General features: G+C 41.9%; 1 protein-coding gene across 10 annotated transcripts in view; it reads left to right on the top strand.

The window, feature by feature from the left end:
• Nucleotides 1–22,432, top strand: part of SLC36A1 (solute carrier family 36 member 1) — a 57,893-nt gene that overhangs the window by 19,054 nt on the left and 16,407 nt on the right. For 9 of the 10 annotated variants that reach the window (XM_039470279.2, XM_074378967.1, XM_039470280.2 and 6 more), the window contains 8 exons: nt 5,400–5,490; nt 6,363–6,451; nt 6,925–7,020; nt 9,049–9,133; nt 9,595–9,813; nt 16,134–16,232; nt 19,021–19,187; nt 21,707–21,876. In XM_039470279.2, the coding sequence (XP_039326213.1) occupies nt 5,400–5,490; nt 6,363–6,451; nt 6,925–7,020; nt 9,049–9,133; nt 9,595–9,813; nt 16,134–16,232; nt 19,021–19,187; nt 21,707–21,876 (1,016 nt within the window). The remainder of the gene's footprint in view (nt 1–5,399; nt 5,491–6,362; nt 6,452–6,924; nt 7,021–9,048; nt 9,134–9,594; nt 9,814–16,133; nt 16,233–19,020; nt 19,188–21,706; nt 21,877–22,432) is intronic. The other variant, XM_074378978.1, reaches the window with a different exon arrangement.

Below are 22,432 nucleotides of genomic sequence, written 5' to 3'. Positions count from 1 at the left end.
TTGTCTAAGCAATACTTAGCAGAGGGAGTCTGGATTTTTCTTTTTATGGAGACCTCTCTGAATCTCAAAACTTAGCCACTAGCAACTTCAGGATAGTAGCTCATAGGTTTTGGACATGTGGAAGCTGATGCATGCCTGTTAGCTATTCCGAATATCTCTTTTTTTCTCTCTCTCTACATTGTGTTATAATTAACGGCCAATTCAAAATTATGTCCTTGTTTCTTGGAAATCACACATCAGAAGATATCTTCCTTGGGCTTGTATTGTGACATTTTCCAGGGTGTACTTTGTTCTGAGGTTCCCTTCCTGCCCTGATATTGTGACACAATGTAGGTGACCAGGAAGGCCCATCTGTAGTTGATGGCAGGTGTCGCAGTCCCATCACAGGTGGTACAAGAGAAAGTACTTTGAGGGGACCTAAAGTACTTCTAGCCTGGGGCATAGGATTGACACAAGCATTTATGTAGAAAACACACCAAGTATGATTAAGGTAGAGGTTGATTTGGAGGACCTTCGTAACCTAAATTAATCTGTTAATATGTAGGAAGTGTTAGGGATGTTTTTAAGCTGAGTTCCTTTTATATTTCTGCCTTTCCTTACCCTTTTATCCAGTTTGCCAAGTAACAAAATACATGGAAGTACTTCTATGGCTACCACACGTTTGTATGCACACACCTACCTCTTCTAGAAATCAAGGGCTCAGTAAAAACCCCTAGTTAGAGGGTGCAAATAGGAATCCCAAACGCTTCCATGAATTATTTCCCTTTTTTTTTTTTTTTTTTTTTTATATGGGTTCTTGGTCTTTTGTCCAGGCTAGAGTGTAGTGTCGCAATCATGGCTCACTGCAACCGACATCTCCTGGGCTGCAGTGATCCTCCCACCCACATTAGCTTCCTGAGTAGCTGGGACTACAGGCATGCACCTGCATACTTTTTTTTTTTTTTTTTTTTTTTAATAGAGACAGGGTTTTGCTATGTTGCCAGCTTGTTCTTGAACTCCTGGGCTCAAGTGATCTGCCCGTCTTAGCCTCCCAAAGTACTGGGATTATAGGCGTGAGCACCATCCCCAACGTGTGAGTTATTTCTTAGTGTGTTCAGTGAGATTATTCATTAACACTTGATGTTATCAAACTATTGACTGCTTTGGAGACAGCCTCATTTTATGTTCTTGGGCAAATTTCTTCTCTTGTTGCCTCTCTGAGTTCCATTATATATATCAAGCCTCTGTGCTTCTTACCCATGTCAATCTGAAACCAGCAGACAGACTGGCTCTCTAAAGGTGAGCTGGAGTAGCCATTTGTAAAATGTGGTCTGCAGATTTTTTGGGCTTCCAAAGACTATTTCAAAAAGTCTATGAGGCCAAAACTATCTTCATAATAATACTAAGATGTTGTCTGCCTTTTCACTTGTGGAGATTTGTGCTTAGCTTTCACTAACTGCAAGTGAATTGCTTTCACTTGCAGTTAGCAAATACCCACAAGTGAAAGCAATGATGGGTAAAATTGCACTGAAGCAATGATGGGTAAAATCACACTGTTAATGAATCAAGGCAGTGGCACCAAATTATACTAGTTGTCATTGTATTTTTTACTGCCACACATGTGCAAAGAAAAAAAGCCCTTTGTACTTAAGAATGTCTTTGATGAAACAGTCGGAATACTAGTATTTAAAAAATTGAGACCCTTCAGTATAGGTCTTTCATATTCTCTGTGGCAAAACAGGAAGTACGCATGAAGTACTTCTGTCAGTACCGAAGCATATTGCTTGTCTCAAGGCAAAGACCTTGAGTGATTATTCGAGTTGTCTACCAAACTTGCTGCTTTTCTTTTTCATAGAACCAGAAAGAACAACTAACAAACTGTAGGTCATTCAGACAGAGTACTTGCAAGACTGAGAGAAATAAGCCCATCATCTCAAGGAAAACAATAGACAATACCTATCTGTTGCCTAGAATAAAATTCAAGCTTTCAAGCAAAATTAGAAAAAGGAAAACAAAAAAAGCAAGTATCCAGTGCCATGGGCTTGATGGCCTCTGTACTTGGAGACTTTTCTGATGAGATCAGTTGATATTAATGAATGTGATTTTTTAAAATATTATTAATATATAATGAAGATGTTAGCATTTGGAAGACCTGTATACATTCAGTCTGATGTTAGGAATTCCGCATTGGGTAAAAGATCTATTGAAAGGGCAAGATCACCGATGGATGGATGGATGGATGGAGACAGAGTCTTGCTCTGTCACCCAGGCTGGAGTGCAGTGGCACGATCTTGGCTCACTGCAACCTCTGCCTTCCAGGTTCAAGCAATTATCCTGCCTCAGCCTCCCGAGTACCTGGGATTACAGGAACGGGCCACCACACCCAGCTAATTTGTGTATTTTTAATAGAGACGGGTTTCGCCATATTGGCCAGGCTAGTTTCAAACTCCCAACCTCAGGTGATCCACCCTCCTTGGCTTCCCAAAATGCTGGAATTACAGATGTGAACCACTGCACCCAGACCACATTGCAGGTAACTTCTAAAAAGCTATCGTGTGGCATTTTGGAGTCATGACAAAGAAAAATTACTGTCATTGTCTGTGGCGGCCATTAAAATACTCCTCCTTTTCCAACCACGTGTCTGTGAAAAAGCAAATTTTTTTCGTAAACTTCAAAAATAACATCACAATAGATTCAACGTAGAAGCAGGTAGTCCAGCTGTCTTCTGTTAAGTGAGCTATTAAAGAGATATGGGGGGAAAAAGTGCTATTCTTCTCACATTTTCTTTTTTGGAAAATAGGGTCTTTTCCATTAAAAATTATTTGTATTAACATGGAATGAACTTACTGTTATTTTTAATTAAATATTTTTTAAATTCTCAGTTTTAATTGTTAATACAGTATATACCAGCAGATGTAATCAACATCTGCTGCAAAAGCTATTTGGCATCTTTAGTGATTTATCAGAGAATAAAGGGGTCCAGAGACCAAAAAGTCTAAGAATGAGTGATGGAGCATGAATGGAAGTACAGAGATTTGCTAGGCTCCTCCCTCCCCTTTTCAGAAAGATAGTCCATCCCTGTAGTTAAGACTTAACAGTTTACGAAGTTGATTTTGTGCTTCTCACACAGTACTGGGTAATCCCAGCTTGCGGCCATCTATTAAAAAAAGTAATTTTGGTCAATTGCCTAGAGTCCTGGTGTTTCAGAGCTGCAGGGATCATGGAGATCATTTTGTACTAGTCCAGTTCCCTCACCTTATGGATGAGATAGCAGGCCCAGGAAGGGAGGGGAGGAATTGTCATATGAAGGTGATGGCACAGCTAGGGCAAGGGACCTAGTGTTCCATGATAGTCAGCTCAGAGGCATTTTGGGGAGGTCTCTGCTAGGTAGCTGGGTTTGATACAGTGCTTTGCCCTTAAGTGGATTAAACATTTGCCAAGATAAAAATTTAATAGACCTCATTATCTTGCAGCTACAGGCTACTGATAATGCATTTGCTGATGGACACATGTAATGCTTAAGCTGTTTCCTTAGGATGTCCAGGAGAGCACTTAACCTCTTCTCATGTGAAGGCATGAGAAGAGGCTAAGTGCTTCCTTGGTCTTTCTTGAAAAAGCTGGATACAGTAGGAAAATCACAAGTCTTTTTCCCTCAAGGTAAAAGGAGAAAAGTTAAAGTGAAATTCTTTTACAGAGAGTGTAGATGGGTCTCACAGAGAGTGTAATGGCCTCCGTGAGTAACAAATGTTATTTACTTTGAGTTTCTGGTGAATTGCAGATCTGAAGAAATGTGTGTAAATACCAGTTTTGAGGGATTTAGGTTATATGTGTAGTAGAACCACAGACAGTGCCACGGGCCAAATTCTGAGTGATCTGGGGCAGAGTTAAACTATATTTGACCTGTTTCTTGTTTTTCTGGAAGTAACAGTAGATAGAAATTGAAGACAAGACCACCCTTCTGTAGTCAGTCTTTTGACGAGTTCCTATTCCCTGCAGAAAAAAGAGAAACTTCCTGCCTCCACCCTCACCCTCACCCTAACTCGAATGGTGGCTAAACCCAACTACTACTCCTGATTCCGGTCCCAGGTCTCTCTCTAGGGTGTTATTCCGATGCCCTTCTCTTTGCCAGTGGTGTCTTTTTCCCCAGAAGCACATTTATAGTTCCTGCCTGTCCTGCTGGGCTCAGCTCAGCTCTCTCTTCTGTATACAGCCTCACCTGCCTCCCTTCTCCCTGGTCTCTGTTCTTGGGTTTTTCTTAAAGACAAGAATCTATCTACCTTTGGTGGTTATTAATGTGTTCCCTTATTTTCCTTGAAACGTTATTAATTTCTAGAGGCTGAGAACCATACCAGATTCATACTTATTTTCACCACTGCAGTTAACACAGTGCTTTATATGTGATAGATAGCATTTGTTGAGTGAAAAAATGAATGAGGAAGCATGAGAGGCTTTACCATTGTAGCTTGAAGTTTGTACAATTCTGCCCTCACAGCAGACGGGTAAATGAATTGACTCTCTGAAAGAGCTTCTCTGATCCTAGGACTCTATGGCGTTAGACTTTTTTTGTTTTTGACACAAAGTGTATCAGGGACTTCTGGCCTCTTATGGTATTGTGTGACTTCTGCATTTAGGGCTTCTATTTTTTTGTTGTTGTTGTTTTTTAATTTCCTCTGTTCTGTCACCAGTGTTTGTCCATCATAGTTTGGGTTGTCATCCTCTGTTGCAGTTTTGAGGTCTGTGGTTTTTTTTTTTTTTTGAGACGGAGTCTCACTTTGTCGCCCAGGCTGGAATATAGTGGCATGATCTTGTCTCACCGCAACCTCCATCTCCCAGGTTCAAGCAAAATTCTCCTACCTTAACCTCCTGAGGAGATGAGATTACAGGTGCATACCACCACACCCGGCTAAGTTTTGTATTTTTAGTAGAGATGGGATTTTGCGATGTTGGCCAGGCTGGTCTTGAACTCCTGACCTCAGATGATCCACCTACTTCAGTCTCCCAAAGTGGTGGGATTACAGGCATGAGCCACTGTACCTAGGCAGGTCTGAGTCTTTACAGTGGGCAGTTCAGTGGTTAGAACCAAACTCAAATACCCTTAGAAAGGATAGTGTGTCTGGAGAGAGTCAGAGCACCTCTCTGATCTAATCTCTGAGAGAAGGAGTTTTCAGAAATGCTACAAAGAATGGGGACTTACAGCACAGGGGATAAGAGAGGGAGCTCTGGAGTCAGACTGCCCAGATTTGAGTCCTGCGTCAGCCCTTTACTAGGTATGTGACCTTGAGCAAACCACTTTTTCATCCATGAAATAAAATCTTACAGGGTTATTGTAGAAATAAAATGAGATAATGCATGTGAGCACTAAGAGCTTAGTAAAAGTTAACTGTAATGATTATCCTTTTCTTGTCTGTCTTTCACTTCAGATGGTTCCAGACCTTGATCCACCTGTTAAAAGGCAACATTGGCACAGGACTCCTGGGGCTACCTCTGGCAGTGAAAAATGCAGGCATCGTGGTAAGGGTCTGCATCAGTGGAGGGGAGTAGTGACAAATTTTAAGAGGTAGTTCTTTGTTGTTAAAATGTCCTTGCTTTAAAACATTTTAAATAGAGAAGGATTTTTTAAAAATCAGTTGACAAAAAGCAAAATTCAGACATTCATTCACCTAAAGATATTTATTGAGAGTGTTCTGTGTGTTAGGCACCTTTCTAGGCTCTTAGAATACATCAGTGAATTCAAGAAAGATTCCTGCCCTCATGGAGCTTACTTCTTGGTGGAGAGGATGTACTGAGTTGGCTCATGCAGTTTCTGTCAATAATATGAACTAGTGAGTTAGTTACAGATATCTGCCCATTTTCTACACGGTCCCCCGTGCCCTGTTCCTAAATGGTCAACTCCAAGAATCTTAGGTCTTCTTTTTATGGTTCACTTCCTGTTGACTGCTTGCCCAAAGCCATTCTGTTTCTTTTGGAGTTGAAGAGAGGCTCAGAGGTGTGGGTTGCCTTTAGCTAAGTGCAGTCTTCTTGATCTGGCAATGCTGTAAAGATAATTTACCCCTCTCCCCGCACATCCCTTAGCCCATCTCTTCTTCCCATAGTCAAGGGAGCCTTCTATTCTACTGACTTGCCCCAGTCTCAGAATAGACTTATCTTATGTCCTTCTTCTCCACATGACTAAATCTCTTGAAAGTTCAGATAGCACCCATGTCACAGAGCTAATCTCCATGATCACATTTCTCTCTCTAATGCTGGGCCCAAAGTGCCTTATCACTGAAAAGTGCCTTAGTAGCTTTTTAATCATTTGCAAACCAAGTATCCATTGGATTCACTCATAATTCTACCTGCTTGTCTCTCTCTCTCTCTCTGTTGCCTGCAACACCTGTCCCCAGATGGGTCCCGTCAGCCTGCTGGTCATAGGCATCATAGCTGTGCACTGCATGGGTATCCTGGTGAAATGTGCTCACCACTTCTGCCGCAGGTGAGAGCCGTCTGAGCCACCTCTCAAGTGATAAATTGTCTTTTTGGGTTCTGTTATCAACCCTGAAAATGAGCACTGATGCAGACCATTCTCAGTTCTTCACATTGGCTGGAGGTAGCTGCTTAAGATTGCAGCGTTTCCTTTCCCTGGGTATTTTTGTGTTCTTTTCTGGCTCATTATCATCTGTTAAATTTACCTATGCGCAGTAAATAGACACTACATTCTAATTTCAGGTGCTTTGTAATGTTTACCCCATTGAAATGATTCTACCAGATGGTGGCTAATTATGATAAAAGTACCATCCTGTCGACTTAATACTTCTGATCTTTGAAAGCATGAGATACAAGACTCAGAGTGGTATCTCCAGGGTGACAGATGGGGACTGGCTCAGATCTCAGTGGCTCCATTTGTTCGGTCAGTGTCATTGTCTAATCCACATATTCTGCCCTTCTTCTTCCCTCCTCCTCTTCCAGGCTGAATAAATCCTTTGTGGATTATGGCGAAACTGTGATGTATGGGTTGGAATCCAGTCCCTGCTCCTGGCTCCGGAACCACGCACACTGGGGAAGGTAACTGATTTCCTCCTTCCTTTCAATAGTGGCCTCCCAGTGTGAGGCCTTCAGATGGGGAGGTGTAATGTGGGAGACAGTGTAAAGTGTGGAAAGAGTGCTGTTTGCTGTTTGGGTCAGTTGCCTTGGGCTCTGGCTCAGCTCCGCTGGTTGTAAGCTGTGTGACCTGGGGCTGGGTAACCCCTTTTTTTCTGGGGGCTTCAGTTTCATCAGGAAAGCACAGGACCTGGCCTGAATGATCTCTAGAGCCATTCCAGCTTTGGCAGTCTATGACCAGTGATTGTTTTTGATTCACTCATTTGCTCAACAACTGTATTTAAGCACTGTCTTATAAATGGAACAAGAGTTCTAGGTAAGAAGGGGAGATTTCCTGAAGTAAATTATGTGGTTCCTGCCCTCCAAGGGCTTCTGTAGTCTGTGTAAGTAAAAAGATATATGGGAAGAGAAGCCAGAGAACAAGATAAGAGACCAATAGCAGGAGACACCCATAAGAAGAAAGTGTCATGAGCTAGGAGTACATCCTCAGTGCTCGGAGACGGTGGAACTTTAAAGATTCTCCTGTCGGCTGTGCCAGATGAGAAACACACATGAGAGCTGGGAGCAAAAAAGGCTTCAGGAGAAGGTGAAGTGAACGAGAAGTGGATGTGGAGATGAGTTTGGAGGTGGGAAGTGTTTGCAGATTTCTTCGTAAGGTAACTCTTAGTTGTTTGAAGGGAAATATATTTTTGTTTTCTATATTTAAATGTAGAAAATTGATATTATCAAGGGCTAAAAATTCTTTTTTTTAATTAAAAAAACCAAACCATATTAAAACTATGTTCTCTAGAAAATTCCCTTTTTGTGGTCCTACGGGAAGCTTACCTTCATTCATAGTCACCTTTATCCTGTGATGCAAATTATATGGTTCTTTTGGCCAAATTATCTTCTGTGAGTGGGAGGAGCCAGATTGTCAAGTGACCACCATGAGATGATTGGTTGTTAATTCTTCATTCCTTTCTTTTCTTACTGCTTCCTTCCTCCCTCCTTCCCTCCTTTCCTTCCTTCTTTTAATAAAATGTGTGCCATTTTAATGTGTGCTCATGGTAAAAACTTTTCTGGATTAAGTTAGGACATAAAGTAAAAAGTAAAAAAATTTTGGTCACAGTTGCATGGGTAGCCTTTTGGAATTTGCTGTATAAATAGAAACATACACATGTTCTTAAAGTTTTTGGCACGGATTGAATATACTATGTATACTGTTTGGAAACTTGCTTTTTCCCCTTAAATGTCTGAGATGTTTTTCTCCATCAGCACATACAGATTTAACACATTCTTTTTAACTGCTGTGTAATGTTTCATTTAAGAATGGTCTACGGTTTAATCACTTTCCTTTTGATGAAACTCTAGGTTGTTACCAGCTGCTTTTGTACCACTAGCCGTCTGTTTTTGGTATATCAGTTTCTGTGTCCTTAATGTGGGACTTGGCTGACTCTTGTATCCAAGTTATAGAGACAGTGAAGGGGACTACTTCCTGGCCTTTTATGTCAAGGGCTCCCTGTAACTTTAGCAAAAAAATGTGAGATGGGCTAGGTGGGCAGATGTGTAGAGAGGAGGCTAAGGGTCATGGTATCTGTGCATGTGTCTGATCTCATGTAGCATTCCAGATGAGAAGCCAGGAAGGGGACCTCAGAAACCATGCAGCTAGCACTTCACACACCTTCTTCCCAAAGCCCCAGACTGGTGGCACCTAGCATGGATTCTTCTCCTACCAGGGCATGCTCATCCTTGTCACCTGCTGGGAAGGGTCTGTGATGGCTTGGGGAAAGCACTGTTAAAAAAAAAATGGGTACAGTGTACACTGTTTGGCTGATGGTTACACTAAAAGCCCAGACTGTATCACTACGCAACATATCCATTTCACAAAACTGCACTTGTACCCCCCAAATCTATTTAAAAAAACAAAAAACAACAAAAAAAGACACCTCCCCTTCTGGGAGTCTTGCGTTTGTGTTGTAACAGTCTTTGTATTCCTTCCCTCCCCATCTCCAGACATGTTGTGGACTTCTTCCTGATTGTCACTCAGCTGGGATTTTGCTGTGTCTATTTTGTGTTTCTGGCTGAGAACTTTAAACAGGTAGGCATCTGGTTAAAAAAAAAAAAAAAAAAAAAAAAGAAAAGAAAAGAAAGAAAAACAAACCAAAAAAAAACGGGAGAGAGAATGGCAAAAGATGACTGAAATTTTTGTTTAGGATTTTTTCCAAACCAGCTTTTGTCAACAAAAACGTTAAAGTTTTAACACTTTACATAGAACCACATCTTCTGTTTGATTCTCACGGAAAAGAGCTAGGGCATAGAGAAACATCCACATGTCTTATCCATCCTCCTGTCCTAGGTACCAGTGTTCAAACCTAGCTCAGACAATTGGGTTGCTGATGATAGTCATGAAGATCTCTAAAGAAGGCTCACTGGACACAGATCCTAAAAGGCCCTGTTCACACACCTGAACAGGAGCCTCAGGAACCTCTCCCAGCAGAGGATCTGCCGGCCTTTGTTGTTTGAGACGTGTTCCCGTTTTCTTCCTTCCTGTCATTCTAGGTGGTAGAAGCGGCCAACGGGACTACCAATAACTGCCACAACAATGAGACGGTAATTCTCACCCCCACCATGGACTCGCGACTCTACATGCTCTCTTTCCTGCCCTTCCTGGTGCTGCTGGTTTTCGTCAGGAGCCTCCGAGCCCTGTCAGTCTTCTCCCTGTTGGCCAACATCTCCATGCTGGTCAGCTTGATCATGATCTACCAGTTCATTGTTCAGGTACATGCCTAGGCCCTCCCTGTTGCCTTGCTTCAATATTTAAAAAGGCTAGGCGCAGTGGCCCACGCCTGTAATCCCAGCGCTTTGGGTGATCGGGGTGGGTGGATGACCTGAGGTCAGGAGTTCAAGACCAGCCTGTCCATCACGGTGAAACCTGTCTCTACTACTAGAAATACAAAAATTAGGTGTGGTGGCGTGCACCTGTAATCTCAGCTATTCGGGAGGCTGAGGCAGGAGAATGGCTTGAACTCGGGAGGGAGAGGTTGCAGTGAGCTGAGATCACCCTACTGCACTCCAGCCTGGGCAACAGAGCAAGACTCTGTCTCAAAAAAAAAAAAAAAAAAAATTATATATATATATATATATATATATATATATATATATATATATAACAAGTAAGTGGAACATAATTATATGTTACTGCTGGTATGTTTAGGTTAGAGGTTCTTATCTTGGACACTGTTGACGTTTTTGGGTGGATAATTCTTTGCTGTAGGGTTGTCCTGTGCATTATAGGATGTTTTGCAGCATCTCTGGTCTCCTCAGTGGGTGACAGTAGCACCCCCTCCACGAGTGATGACAACCAAAAGTGTCTCCTAACATTGCTAGACCTCCCTGGGGGGTCAAATCGGCCCCCACAGGGATCACTGGTTTAGACCTTTTTCAATTCCATGGTTAAGTCATGATCATTTTATACAATTGTAAAATAGAGAAAAATATTAAGATCGAAATAAAAACTAAATTTTCTAACCTGTAGATAAGTAACACCTTATCAACTCCAGTTAATTTGTATTTGTCAAAATTATAAATCCACTTGTTCCCTGCCCTCACTCAGCCCATGCAGACAGGTCTGTGGGCAGACAGGTCTATGGGGTGGCACGAGAGAGAACATCTGTATACAGATGGGTAGAAGATCAGGCTGAGAAAAATATGCCCTTAACCACTATGGCCGTTTGTGAAAATGACAATGGATTTTCTAAGGCTTGAGAAAAGGAAAAGAAGTAAAAGCAGGTAAATAAAAGCGTATCTTTAAAAAACATCCTGGTCAACATGGTGAAACCCCGTCTCTACTAAAAATACAAAAAATTAGCTGGGCCTGGTGGCACGTGCCTGTAATCCTAGCTACTCAGGAGGCTGAGGCAGGAGAATTGCCTGAACCCAGGAGGCGGAGATTGCGGTGAGCCAAGATCGCGCCATTGCACTCCAGCCTGGGTAACAAGAGCGAAACTCCGTCTCAAAAAAAAAAAAGATATTTTAATTCAATTTCCCAAATAATTCATCAGTACATATTCATTAAATCACAGACAACACAAATACCTCTTGAATACCAAGTCCCCACCCCAAGTCTCCTCTTAGGGACCCATTCTGTGTGATTGATCTGCCTCATTCTAGATGGTGTGAATGTATTTGCACCCTCCCTAAGTATATAGAGAAATATGTTAAAGTACATTTTGTTTTTATTTGTGAAACATAATTTTTTACCAAGTTACATTTTCATCTACCTTGCTTCTTCCCCCACCCTTACAAATGCCTTCGCCAGCCTTCCAGGTTGCTATTCCTGGCTCTACCTTGTTGTTAGTTGTCACATTGTATCACAGAGAAGAGATTTGCTGCGCTTTATTTACCAGTCCCCACTCAGTGACTATCAGGTCATTGATAATTTTTAGTATGATTTCAGTATTAAGACAGTGAGATGTTCTTATACAGTCCTTTTTGCGGACCTGTATAAATACTTTTTAAAGATATTTGTCTAGATGTGTAATTGCTGAAGAGTGTGCACTTTTGAATTTTTTTATATTGCCAAGTTGTTTTTTGTAAAAGCTGTTTCTAATTTCACAGAGACTCCCTTCCACAGTATTTAAGTGCCCATTTTTCCACCCTTACCAATACTGGATGTGTCCGTCTTTTTCATTTCAGTCAGTCTGACAGGCAAATATTATCTCATTTTCATACAGTCTGCTTAACAGTGACCTAGTTACTCACTGATGTAGTTTCCAGGAAAACAGTGGCTCATAAAATGCAGGACTTCTTGTGCTAAGCAAATGACATTATCAGTTTAGATTAGCATCGTCCTCTGTGAGTATTGACTGTTTTTTCATCACAGTAAATCAGATAAGTGGCAGATATTGAATCTTCTGCAGAACTATTTGTTTAAACATAAAATAAGTAATTCTGGCTGGGCATGGTGGCTCTCGCCTGTAATCCCAGCACTTTGGGAGGCCAAGGTAGGTGGATCATGGGGTCAGGAGTTCGAGACCAACCTGACCAATATGGTGAAACTCCATCTCTACTAAAAATACAAAAATTAGCTGGGTGTGGTGATGCACATCTGTAACCCCAGCTACTCAGGAGGCTGAGGCAGGAGATTTGGTTGAACCCAGGAGGTAGAGTTTGCAGTTAGCCGAGATCACACCACTGCACTCCAGTCTGGGGAACAGAGTAAGAGTGCGTCAAATAAATAAATAAAATAGTTCTTCACATCCATTTTTTATGAGACTGGAAGGAGGACCTGTGAATGCACGATAGACCATTTCCGTTACCAGACAAGGAAGGGTAAATATTTACCCATGATTTCAAGTTGTAATTAGAGCTCTTAAGTGCACCTAGGATACACTCCAGTAGACATTAAAGATGAATTGAGTGAGGCCGCTCCCCACAGACAGGCACACCTGCTGCATTTAGTTTTAAGTCATTGCAGGTAGTTGGGCTGTGGTGGTTTCTATGATCATAGGTCTGGGATAAGAATTTGGGTTCTTGCAGTGTCTCAGTCCCAACCAACTGGTAGTATCCTTCCAGAGTGATGTCAGTGCCTAGTACAATCAGCACACAGAGCAATGTCTTCAAAGAAGAAGCCCTGCTGATTTCTTGAGAACAACCCCAGGTCTTTCTCTGGATTTAGCCAGAAGTTGTGCTATGGTCAAGTAGTGCCATCTGCCCAAGTAGTGCCATCTGCCCGGAGTGCGGCATGGGGGAGGGGGTTTGGCTGTGTTTTGGCGTAGTCACTGCCCATAGTGTTGTCAGTGCTTCATTTGGATGTGCCATACGGCTAAAGATGCTCTCTCTAGGTCATTTTTGTTGCTTCTGCCTCTGCTGCTTGTTACTACTGTTCTGTTTTGACATTTTGCCCCACTTACTATGAGGATTCCCCTACTGTTGGATGTTTCTGAATTTTTCCCTCATCCTAAGCATGCATATGACTGCTCCTCTTGCCCCTCATGTACGTGCCATTGTAGGTAGCAGAACAAGGTCTTCCACCCCTCTGTCTTAGGATGCGAAGAGTCAAATGGAACAGTTCTGGGCAGAGTGCCTTGCACAGAGGGGGCTCCCAATAAATGTTTTATCACTGCATAGCCTTGCTTCGGATATGTATTTTTTCCTAGTTATAACAGTTTCAGAATTGCAAAAGCACATCTCATAATCCATGTGTACATTTAACCGCATTTTCTCAACTGTTATTATTATAATTGATAATATGGTAAGGCCTCACTTAACATCATTGATACGTTCTTAGAAACTACAGCTATGTGAAATGATGTATAGCAAAATCAGTTTTTTCTTCATCAATGTTGTAACAAAATGTTGAAGGAAATGACTGTACATTATTTCACTTAAAGTCTCAGTTTCCAAGAACCTATTGATAACAATGGAGGACTTACTGTGTTGTAGAATTGTGGAGATATGTTGATAATGAGCTGATTTTAAAGAAACATGTATGTTTCTTTATAAATTAAACTTTTATCATTTAGTTGGTCAGGTCAGTAGCAATCAGTAAGTATGTAGAATATACTACTGCTGGCCTCATTCCCACAATATCCGCAGACATGGATTGTGTAATTCCCTGTCTAATACTTGAATCTGCTCTGATGTATGAATAAGAGCAGGAGTCACTCACTAACCAACAGGTAGCACCTATTTCCAATAACTTATGTTACATTTGTGACTCAGGAATAATTACAGGGCAGTCTTGCTCTCCAGTCCCATTGTAGAGCAAAAATACCTATTAGTCTGTCTCCATTCCAGGTATTGAAATGCTTCTTACAAAGAGCTCTAACGGATTTCTTAGCAGGGGCACAGGGAAACGTATTTATTTAATTTTTTATTTTTTCAAAAGCAGTATTGCTGCTTTGAAATCTTTCAAAGAGAAGTCTGTTACAGAGATTAATAATGGACCTCCTTTTAGAAACCCGTTGAGAAGGCCGGGCGCGGTGGCTCAAGCCTGTAATCCCAGTACTTTGGGAGGCCGAGGCAGGTGGATCACGAGGTCAAGAGATCGAGACCATCCTGGTCAACATGGCGAAACCCCGTCTCTACTAAAAATACAAAAAAATTAGCTGCGCACGGTGGCATGTGCCTGTAATCCCAGCTACTCAGGAGGTTGAGGCAGGAGAATTGCCTGAACTCAGGAGGCGGAGGTTGTGGTGAGCCGAGATCGCGCCATTGCACTCCAGCCTGGGTAACAAGAGCAAACTCCGTCTCAAAAAAAAAAAAAAAAAAACCCATTGAGAGCATGCCTCATATTATCTAAATATCCAGATAGTTAACTCAATTTTAAAACATTGTAAAAGGCTGTTTTAACATCAATTTTTATTTTAATCGAAGCAACATATGCACGTGGTTTAAAAAGCCGAATTTTAAAAGGACAGCAGCTTTGAATCCCCTCCTCCCCACCCTGCTCCTTCCACTTTGTCTGGTACTGGAGGCTGTTGTTTGGTGGAGGATTTTGTGACTATACTTCTGTTAGTCAGGGTTCTCTAGAGGGACAGAACTGATAGGGTATATGTACATATACAGGGAAATTTATTGGAGTATTAACTCACATAGTTACAAGGTCCCACAATAGGCCGTGTGCAAGCTGAGGAGCAAGGAAGCCAGTCTGAGTCCCAAAGCTAAAGAACTTGGAGTTCAATGTTCAAGGGCAGGAAGCATCCAGCACAAGAGAAAGATGTAGGCTGGGAGGCTAAGCCCGTCTAGCCTTTCCACATTCTTCTGCCTGCTTTTTAATCTGGCCATTGGCTGAGCTGGCAGCTGATTAGATGGTGCCCATCCAGATTAAGGGTGGGTCTGCCTTTCCCAGTCCATTGACTCAAATGTTAATCTCCTTTGGCAACACCCTCACAGACACACCAGGAACAATACTCTGCATCCTTCAGTCCAGTCAAGTTGACTCTCGGTATTAACCATCACAACTTCATTCCTTATACAACATTAGCATTGTTCCTGCAGTTAACAATTGCCCTTTTTTTTTGGCCTATTTTTGAAAACATTCTTTTTGCTGTTTCTCTCCACATGTTCCAACACTTGTGTTGTGTACTTCTTGGTAATACTTTCAAAGGGCTTAAGCTGATTGATAAGAATTTTAAAAAGGAGAAGAAAAGAAGAGGAAAAAGGAAGATAACCAATCTAAAAATTTATTACTTTCTCTTTCCTTCCAGCTTTATCGTTGTTTATGTAGTTGTATCAGAGTGAATATATAAATTCAAATTAAAAATGTTTTCTCATTAATATTTCATAAGTAGATTTTTATGTTCTACCTAGTTATCTCAATTTTACTTTTTAATAGTGCATACTGGCCAGGTGCGGTGGCTCACACCTGTAATCCCAGCACTTTGGGAGGCTGAGGCAGGCGGATCTCTTGAGATCAAGAGTTCACAGATAGCTTGACCAACATGGTGAAACCCTGTCTCTACCAAAAATATACAAAAATTAGCCAGCTGTGGTGGCGTACACCTGTAGTCCTAGCCACTCAGGAGGCTGAAGCACGAAGAATTGCTTGAACCCAGGAGGCAGAGGTTGCACTGAGCAGAGATCTCACCACTGCACTACAGCCTGGACAACGGAAGGAGACTCTGTCTCTAAATAAATAAATAAATAAATAAATAAATAAATAAAGTATATATTCTGTGGTTTAGCTGGTATGTTGTTAATTACTTAACTGTTCCCTTGTTTGGGAACATTTATGTTGTTTTCGGTTTCTTTATTAAATAGCTTTACTCAATATTTTTCATCTTTTGACTTTTTTTCTAGTTGAATTCAGTTTCTGAGGATGGGATTACCTACTGAAAGAATGTGACTCTTTTTATGCAAGCCCCAACATTTGAGTTATTAATAGTATCTTGGGCTTGTCTTTCCCCGCAAACAAGTGGGGTTTTCTGAAGAGAAAAACATGCAAAGGTTAAATATCCCTAAATCGTCTGTCAGGTATTAGACTTTCCTCCTTAAGAGAATCTTGGATTTGTTAAAAAGTATGACCTCTCAGATTCAGAGTTCAAATCTCTAATTTCTGTATAATAGTTTGCTTCGTTTTGCTTTGTCTGTTTCAGAGGATCCCAGACCCCAGCAACCTCCCCTTGGTGGCCCCCTGGAAGACCTACCCTCTCTTCTTTGGCACAGCCATTTTTGCATTCGAAGGCATTGGAATGGTAAGAGCTGCACCGTGATGTGGGCCAGTGTTCTCTAGTGCCTTCGGTGTCCTCCAGATCTGTTTCAAGGAATGCTGAGGAGACATTGTTAGAAATTATCTTCTGAGGCCAGGCATGGTAGCTCAAGCCTGTAATTTCAGCACTTTGGGAGGCTGAGGCCAATAGATCCCTTGTGGTCAGGAGTTCAAGACCAGCCTGGCTAACATGGTGAAATCCTGTCTCTACTAAATATACAAAAATTAGCCGGGCATGGTGGCAAGGGCCCGTAATCCAAGCCACTCAAGAGGCTGAGGCAGGCAAATCACTTGAACCCGGGAGGCGGAGGTTGCAGTGAGCCAAGGTCATGCCACTGCACTCCAGCCTGGATGACAGAGTGAGACTCTGTCTCAAAAAAAAAAAGAAAGAAAGAAAGAAATTATCTTCTGTGACTCACTAGTCAGTTAGTGAATAGTGTTTCAGGGATTCCATTGAGATTTCCCAGCTCCAACTTTTCAAGATAAATTATATATGTATAATTGAAAAATGTTTACATTCAAGGCCCCTTCATTGCACACTCATCTCCTATGTGTGCAGTAAGCAACAGTACATGGCAATCAGAAAGGCAGGGTCTAGAGTCAGACTAACTTGGGGCTAAGTCCTGGCTCTGCCGCAGAGTAGCTGTGTGACCTCAAGCAAGGGCCTCACCTCTTCGAGCCTTCATTGTTCCTGAAAAGTGAGCTTAGTGATTCATAGTCGTTAGGATTAAATGAGATATATGCAAAGTGCTTTGTGCAGACCCTGACACATGGTAAATATTTAATAGATTTTCATTTTATTAATAATATTATTGATTTTTTATTGAATCAATAAATGTATGAATAATTTCTCTGCCCTAAAACATTGGTTTGATGTATTTTCTGCATGTAAAAGAACAGCCTTCATTCTGGGATTAGCATCCTGTGATTTCACCAAATGCTTTTCCTAAAGAGGCATCTACTCCTCCATCTTAACTAAGTTGAATTTTATTTGCATTTTTCATAATAATGGTACAGAACTCTTCTCTGAAGAAAGGTTTTCATTCCTGGCCAAGGGCTCTGCAGATGGGAAGACTCTCCTCCTGTCATGGCACTTCTTTCTCTTTTTCGACTTCCCAGACACGTAATCTACTTTTAAGAAAACCTAGAAGCTGTATAGATTGTTTTGTCAACATCATGAGGAATCACCCAGGTGGTGCTGATGAAATACACTGCGGCTCTGACATCATGGGGGAGGCTTTGGGAGTGACCACATGTAAATCACTGATCTGAGGTTTTATACCTTGCCCTGTGCTCTTTCTTGGGGTCTCTCATTGCCCGTGAAGACTGTCTTACTTTAATTTAGAAACACAAATGGTTTCCTGCTGCTGGGGAAGAGGCCTGAGTGGGCCTATATTTCAGCAGTGTGAAAGAGATCCCACGATCTCAGAACTTGAAAGAAGAGTCTGAGAAAGTGTGGAAAGATGCCTAGAGACTTTGGGTTCCTAAGGGACTTTGTACTAAGTTTTTAGTAGCTTCCCCCAACAGCACAGTGCAGAAGTTGTTTGCTTGGTTTCATTAGCCAAGTAGCCAAGACTTGTACCTAAACTTATTCTGCAAACATTATCAAGATTTCTTTGTATTTCTACGTTTTTAAAGAGAAGACTGCTAGATTGACTCTTAGTTTTGGATCTAGGGCTTGTTCATTTGCATCCAGGTGAAGTGCCAGGCTGCACACTCTGTATTCACCGTGTGCTCTGTGTTCATGCAGCTGTCACGGGCCCTATAGGACATGGAGGAGATGGGTTCCCTGCACTCTGGCTCTTTGTACTCTTGGTATGAAGGAAACTGACAGATACATTTAGAAGCTGTTTCTAATGGATGTGGATTAATCGAAGCTGGAGCAGGTGGTGGGAGACACTCGGGGCCCCTGGGTACACCAGGCCTGCAGCAGGATCGTGGTGTTGATGTGTGCAGCACAGACCTATTGTACCTCGTGGCCACAGACACTGCAGGAAAATAAGTGTAATGACAAGATCAAAGTTTGTGGCACAGCTAGACATTGCCCAGTGTTGCTCTCCAGTTGATGGCACACTGTGAAGATCCTCAGGTCATACCTGCTGTTTTCCCAATTCCTAAATAAACTCATTTTCATAAGGTGTCTTTCCTTTGCTTCTCCGAAAGTTAAAGAATGTCCTATGTTATGACAAAGGAGGCAGCAAAGGTCAGTGGTTTTTAAGAGGAGTCTGGAAACTGGGCATTGCTAAGTACCCAAGTCTGAAGATCCTCTGTCATTGCACTGCAGTTTCTCTAATGTGGAGGTTTGACTTGTCACTGCTCATGCTTGCCCCTATTGAGCTAGAGTGGCAGTTTTTCCTGACCTATATTTTGCATTCTTTAGACAGGTTAGCAGGAAGCTATAATCTCAGTTAGCTGCCAGGTGGGCATGACGTGAGAGGGCCTTCTGGTTGCCACGTGGCCTAACTCATAGAGCAAGGAACATTCTCAGCCTGCAGGGATGCTGGAGCAGGAGGACAGAGCACTGGCTTGATCCAAGAGTCCTGGGCACTTGCCCTGCCTGCCCTTACTTTTAGGACTTCCAGGCCAGGAAGGGAGCTGTGAGTCCCTTCTAGTCCCAAGAGTATAATGTCTGATGAAATAACTTTCTTTATAGAGCATATGTGCTTCTGGAGAATTCTGGGAATAAAAGAGTTACTTTTTTTCTGAGGATTTTTTTTTTTTTTTCTTGGCCATTAACTGTTTTTTTCTGCCTCTCTGTCACTACTCTCTCATAGGTTCTGCCCCTGGAAAACAAAATGAAGGATCCTCGAAAGTTCCCACTTATCCTATACCTGGGCATGGCCATCGTCACCATCCTCTACATCAGCCTGGGGTGTCTGGGGTACCTGCAGTTTGGAGCTAATATCCAAGGCAGCATAACCCTCAACCTGCCCAACTGCTGGTATGTCAGGGAGGATGAAAACCTAGGAGTCCTGGATATTTAAAAAACTAAAGGGGCAGAGTGTGGATTCTTCCTCTTACTTGTCCCTTAAACTTCACTCTAGCCCACCATCCCCTGCCACTACTGGCCCTCACTGGCTGCCCTGGACTTCATTCTATTTGGGTAATTCATGCAGAGCCTTCTGCTGAAGCCATTGGCTGATCAGCCAATGGATAAGCCATTTCTCCTTGGAATTCCTAAGCCCAGAAGGACTGAGTATCCAGTCCGTTCACTGTAAACCATTCCAAATGGACAGGGAGATGGGCGGGCAGACCTGGATTTGGTTCCCAGCATCTGTTGTGCCTCTCCCTTGGTAGTCACAGGTTCGATACGCAGGTGAGAGCATCTCACTGTGGGCTGGGGATTGTTGGGAGTCCTTTCTTACCTCTCTTGCATTGGTGAATGTATTATAGAGAAAGAGTGAGCCATATTGAAATGCTTCCTAAAAAGGTAGGTGTCCCAGGGCATGTGCTAAGCAACCATTCTGTTTTGAAGATTAATCATCTCATTGTGGAGAGCAGCTGTTAGCAGACACTGAGAAGCTTGTTGAGCACCCCTGAATCACCTTTTATTCGCTGGCTGATCTGCCTGGGTGTGCTTTTTATTTTGTTTTATATTGTTTATTTTATTATGTTTTTTAAGCCAACAGCACTCAGTATTTCCAGGGGGTTTCCCATTCAAGTATGAACCAAGCTTGACACTGCTTACCTTCCAAGATCAGATGGGATTACCTTCCAAGATTCAGAATGGTGTGGCTATAGGCCTGGATTCGCTTTTTATTTTTTGAAATTATTTTTAAGTTCGTTTTAACTCGTAAGGCATACTAATCATATGTATGTATGTGGTGTGTGTGACATACATATTATAATGTGTAATTATCAAATCATGGTAATTGGCATATCCATCCGGTGCCTACTTGTAAATTTCCAAATGTTTCTGCCCTTCTAAGAAGTAAGAGGCAGGTGATAGCTTGGTGTAACCGTGTCACCTTTCCCTGGAAGAGAAATGGATCGGGCGCAGCAGAAGCAGCCCACATGATCTGAAGCCATAGAGGAGCATCTGTCTTCTTTCCAACACCCCAAACCCAGCTGCTCTACGCTTTCTGCTTCCCTTTGGGTATAATTTATTTGACTGTCCCTGCAGGTGCACTCTCCTGAGTCCAGGCTTCACAGCTCTCCAGAGGCTTTGGGCTGCTTTGAGTTTAATGATAGAGCCACCAGATGATTTTTCCAAAGAGTTTTTTATTATCTATTCATGGAGCAAGTATAACCTTTTTCCAAACTCAGTCTTTACAAGGTTTTTCTCTTGCTTATAGCATAAATAACAACTTCTAGGTTTTCAGTTCAACCACGGAGAAACTCAATGCACATATACACATTCTGTATTACCACATTTAAATAGATTTCTAGCAAGTGAGGACAAATGTTTCTTGCTGCTTAACGCACGAGGGTCTGGTTTAAAGTGGAGCTTTGCTTAGGGACAGAGACCTTTCCTTTCAGTGACCAAGTCAATTCTGTAAGTTGATCACAGACTTTTTTCCTACTCTGTTCAGTCAGAGCACTGGAGTGATAAAATAGGGATATCCTCTAGTGAGTTACGTCTTTTTTGGAAGCTACACATGAAGCAGTAGTAGGAAGATAGCTGTAGTGGTATGGAAAGATGGAATTCTTGCTCCTGCCTCTTGGTCCTGCAAAGTCTTCATCTAATTCTAGGGACACTGACTTGGATGGGACCAATATAAATAGGCTTGTTACACTTTAATTGCATTTTTTGTTTTTGTTTTTGAAGGCATATGCACCCATATGCCCATGGCAAAGATTCAGATTTTCAAAAAGTATACAGAGAACATTTAAGTTTCCACCCATCACCCTCCACTCTAGTTCCCAATTTTACAATTTCCCATTTCAGAGACAACCATATTCCCAGTTTCTTTTTTTTTTCTGAGATGTTTAGTGTATGTAAGATTTCCCTGTGGGGTGAGAATGTGTCTTTCCTCATCTTTTTCCTTTTTTAAGACAAATTGTAGCACTCTATAGATACTGTATTGCTTCATGCTTTTTTTCACTTTAAAAAAAAAGTGACATAAAACTGTCCCCATGATGGTGATATACTATGTCAAGTGATATAGTGATATATCATGGGGATCGTTTTGTATCACACCTAGAGTTCTGCCTCCTACTTTGTTAAGAACTATATGGGGGCACCATGATTTATCTGACCAGTTCTTACTGGTTAATATTTAAATTGTTTTCAGTCTTTCCTTCTTAAATAATGCTGCAGTTAGATATTTTGAATGTAAGCTTTTGTGTACTTGTGTGAGGATATCTGTGAGATGAAGTTGAGATTGCTGGGTCCGAAGGATGTGTGGGTTTGTAGCCTTGAGAAGTGTCAACAAATTGCAGTGGGACCATATTGCACTCTCGCTGATTATGTACAAGTGTGCTGAGCAGGCTTCGAATGTCTCCTGTCTGTCCGGGCAGGTTGTACCAGTCGGTTAAGCTGCTGTACTCCATTGGGATCTTTTTCACCTACGCGCTCCAGTTCTATGTCCCGGCCGAGATCATCATCCCCTTCTTTGTGTCCCGAGCTCCAGAGCACTGCGAGTTAGCGGTGGACCTGTTTGTGCGCACGGTGCTGGTCTGCCTGACATGTGAGTAGAAGGTGATAATTAACCTGGCTTATTTTTCCCTAAAGGGCACCCGGTCTCCAGGGCTTGCATGAGAAAAGACAGGATGTGTTGTAGTGAAGCTGCCTATGTTTGTGAGCAGAAAACCTGACCCATGGCCTCACTTGCAGAGTTGAGGTACCTCCAGATGGGGAAGAGAATTAATTATATATGTACCATAAAGAACAGGGGAATGAGGACAGTGGTTTATTTATAGATAGAGTATGAAATGCTGTGGAGATGGTTATCATTCAGAGGAAGGTTATCATACAATTACTGTCCCACATTAAATAAGGTAAAGGCCCGAAAGCCATTTAACCCACATCTATAATGAGTATAAGTTACTTTGATGAAGCGTACTTACTTGCTTTTTCAAATAGTTTCTCCAGTGTGACAAGTTACTCCTTAGATTTCCTTTAGAGCCTGTATGACACTATTCTAGACAGTTTTTAATGTCAGTCTTACTAAATATGTTTCAGAAAATTTCTGTTGATTAACCTAGGTGTTTGATTGATCGCTTGTGTTTTATTCTTCTTTTCCC

Source organism: Saimiri boliviensis, chromosome 1 (assembly GCF_048565385.1).
Source record: "Saimiri boliviensis isolate mSaiBol1 chromosome 1, mSaiBol1.pri, whole genome shotgun sequence".
Taxonomy (NCBI): Eukaryota; Metazoa; Chordata; class Mammalia; order Primates; family Cebidae; genus Saimiri; species Saimiri boliviensis.
This window is presented reverse-complemented; position numbering and strand designations above follow the sequence as displayed.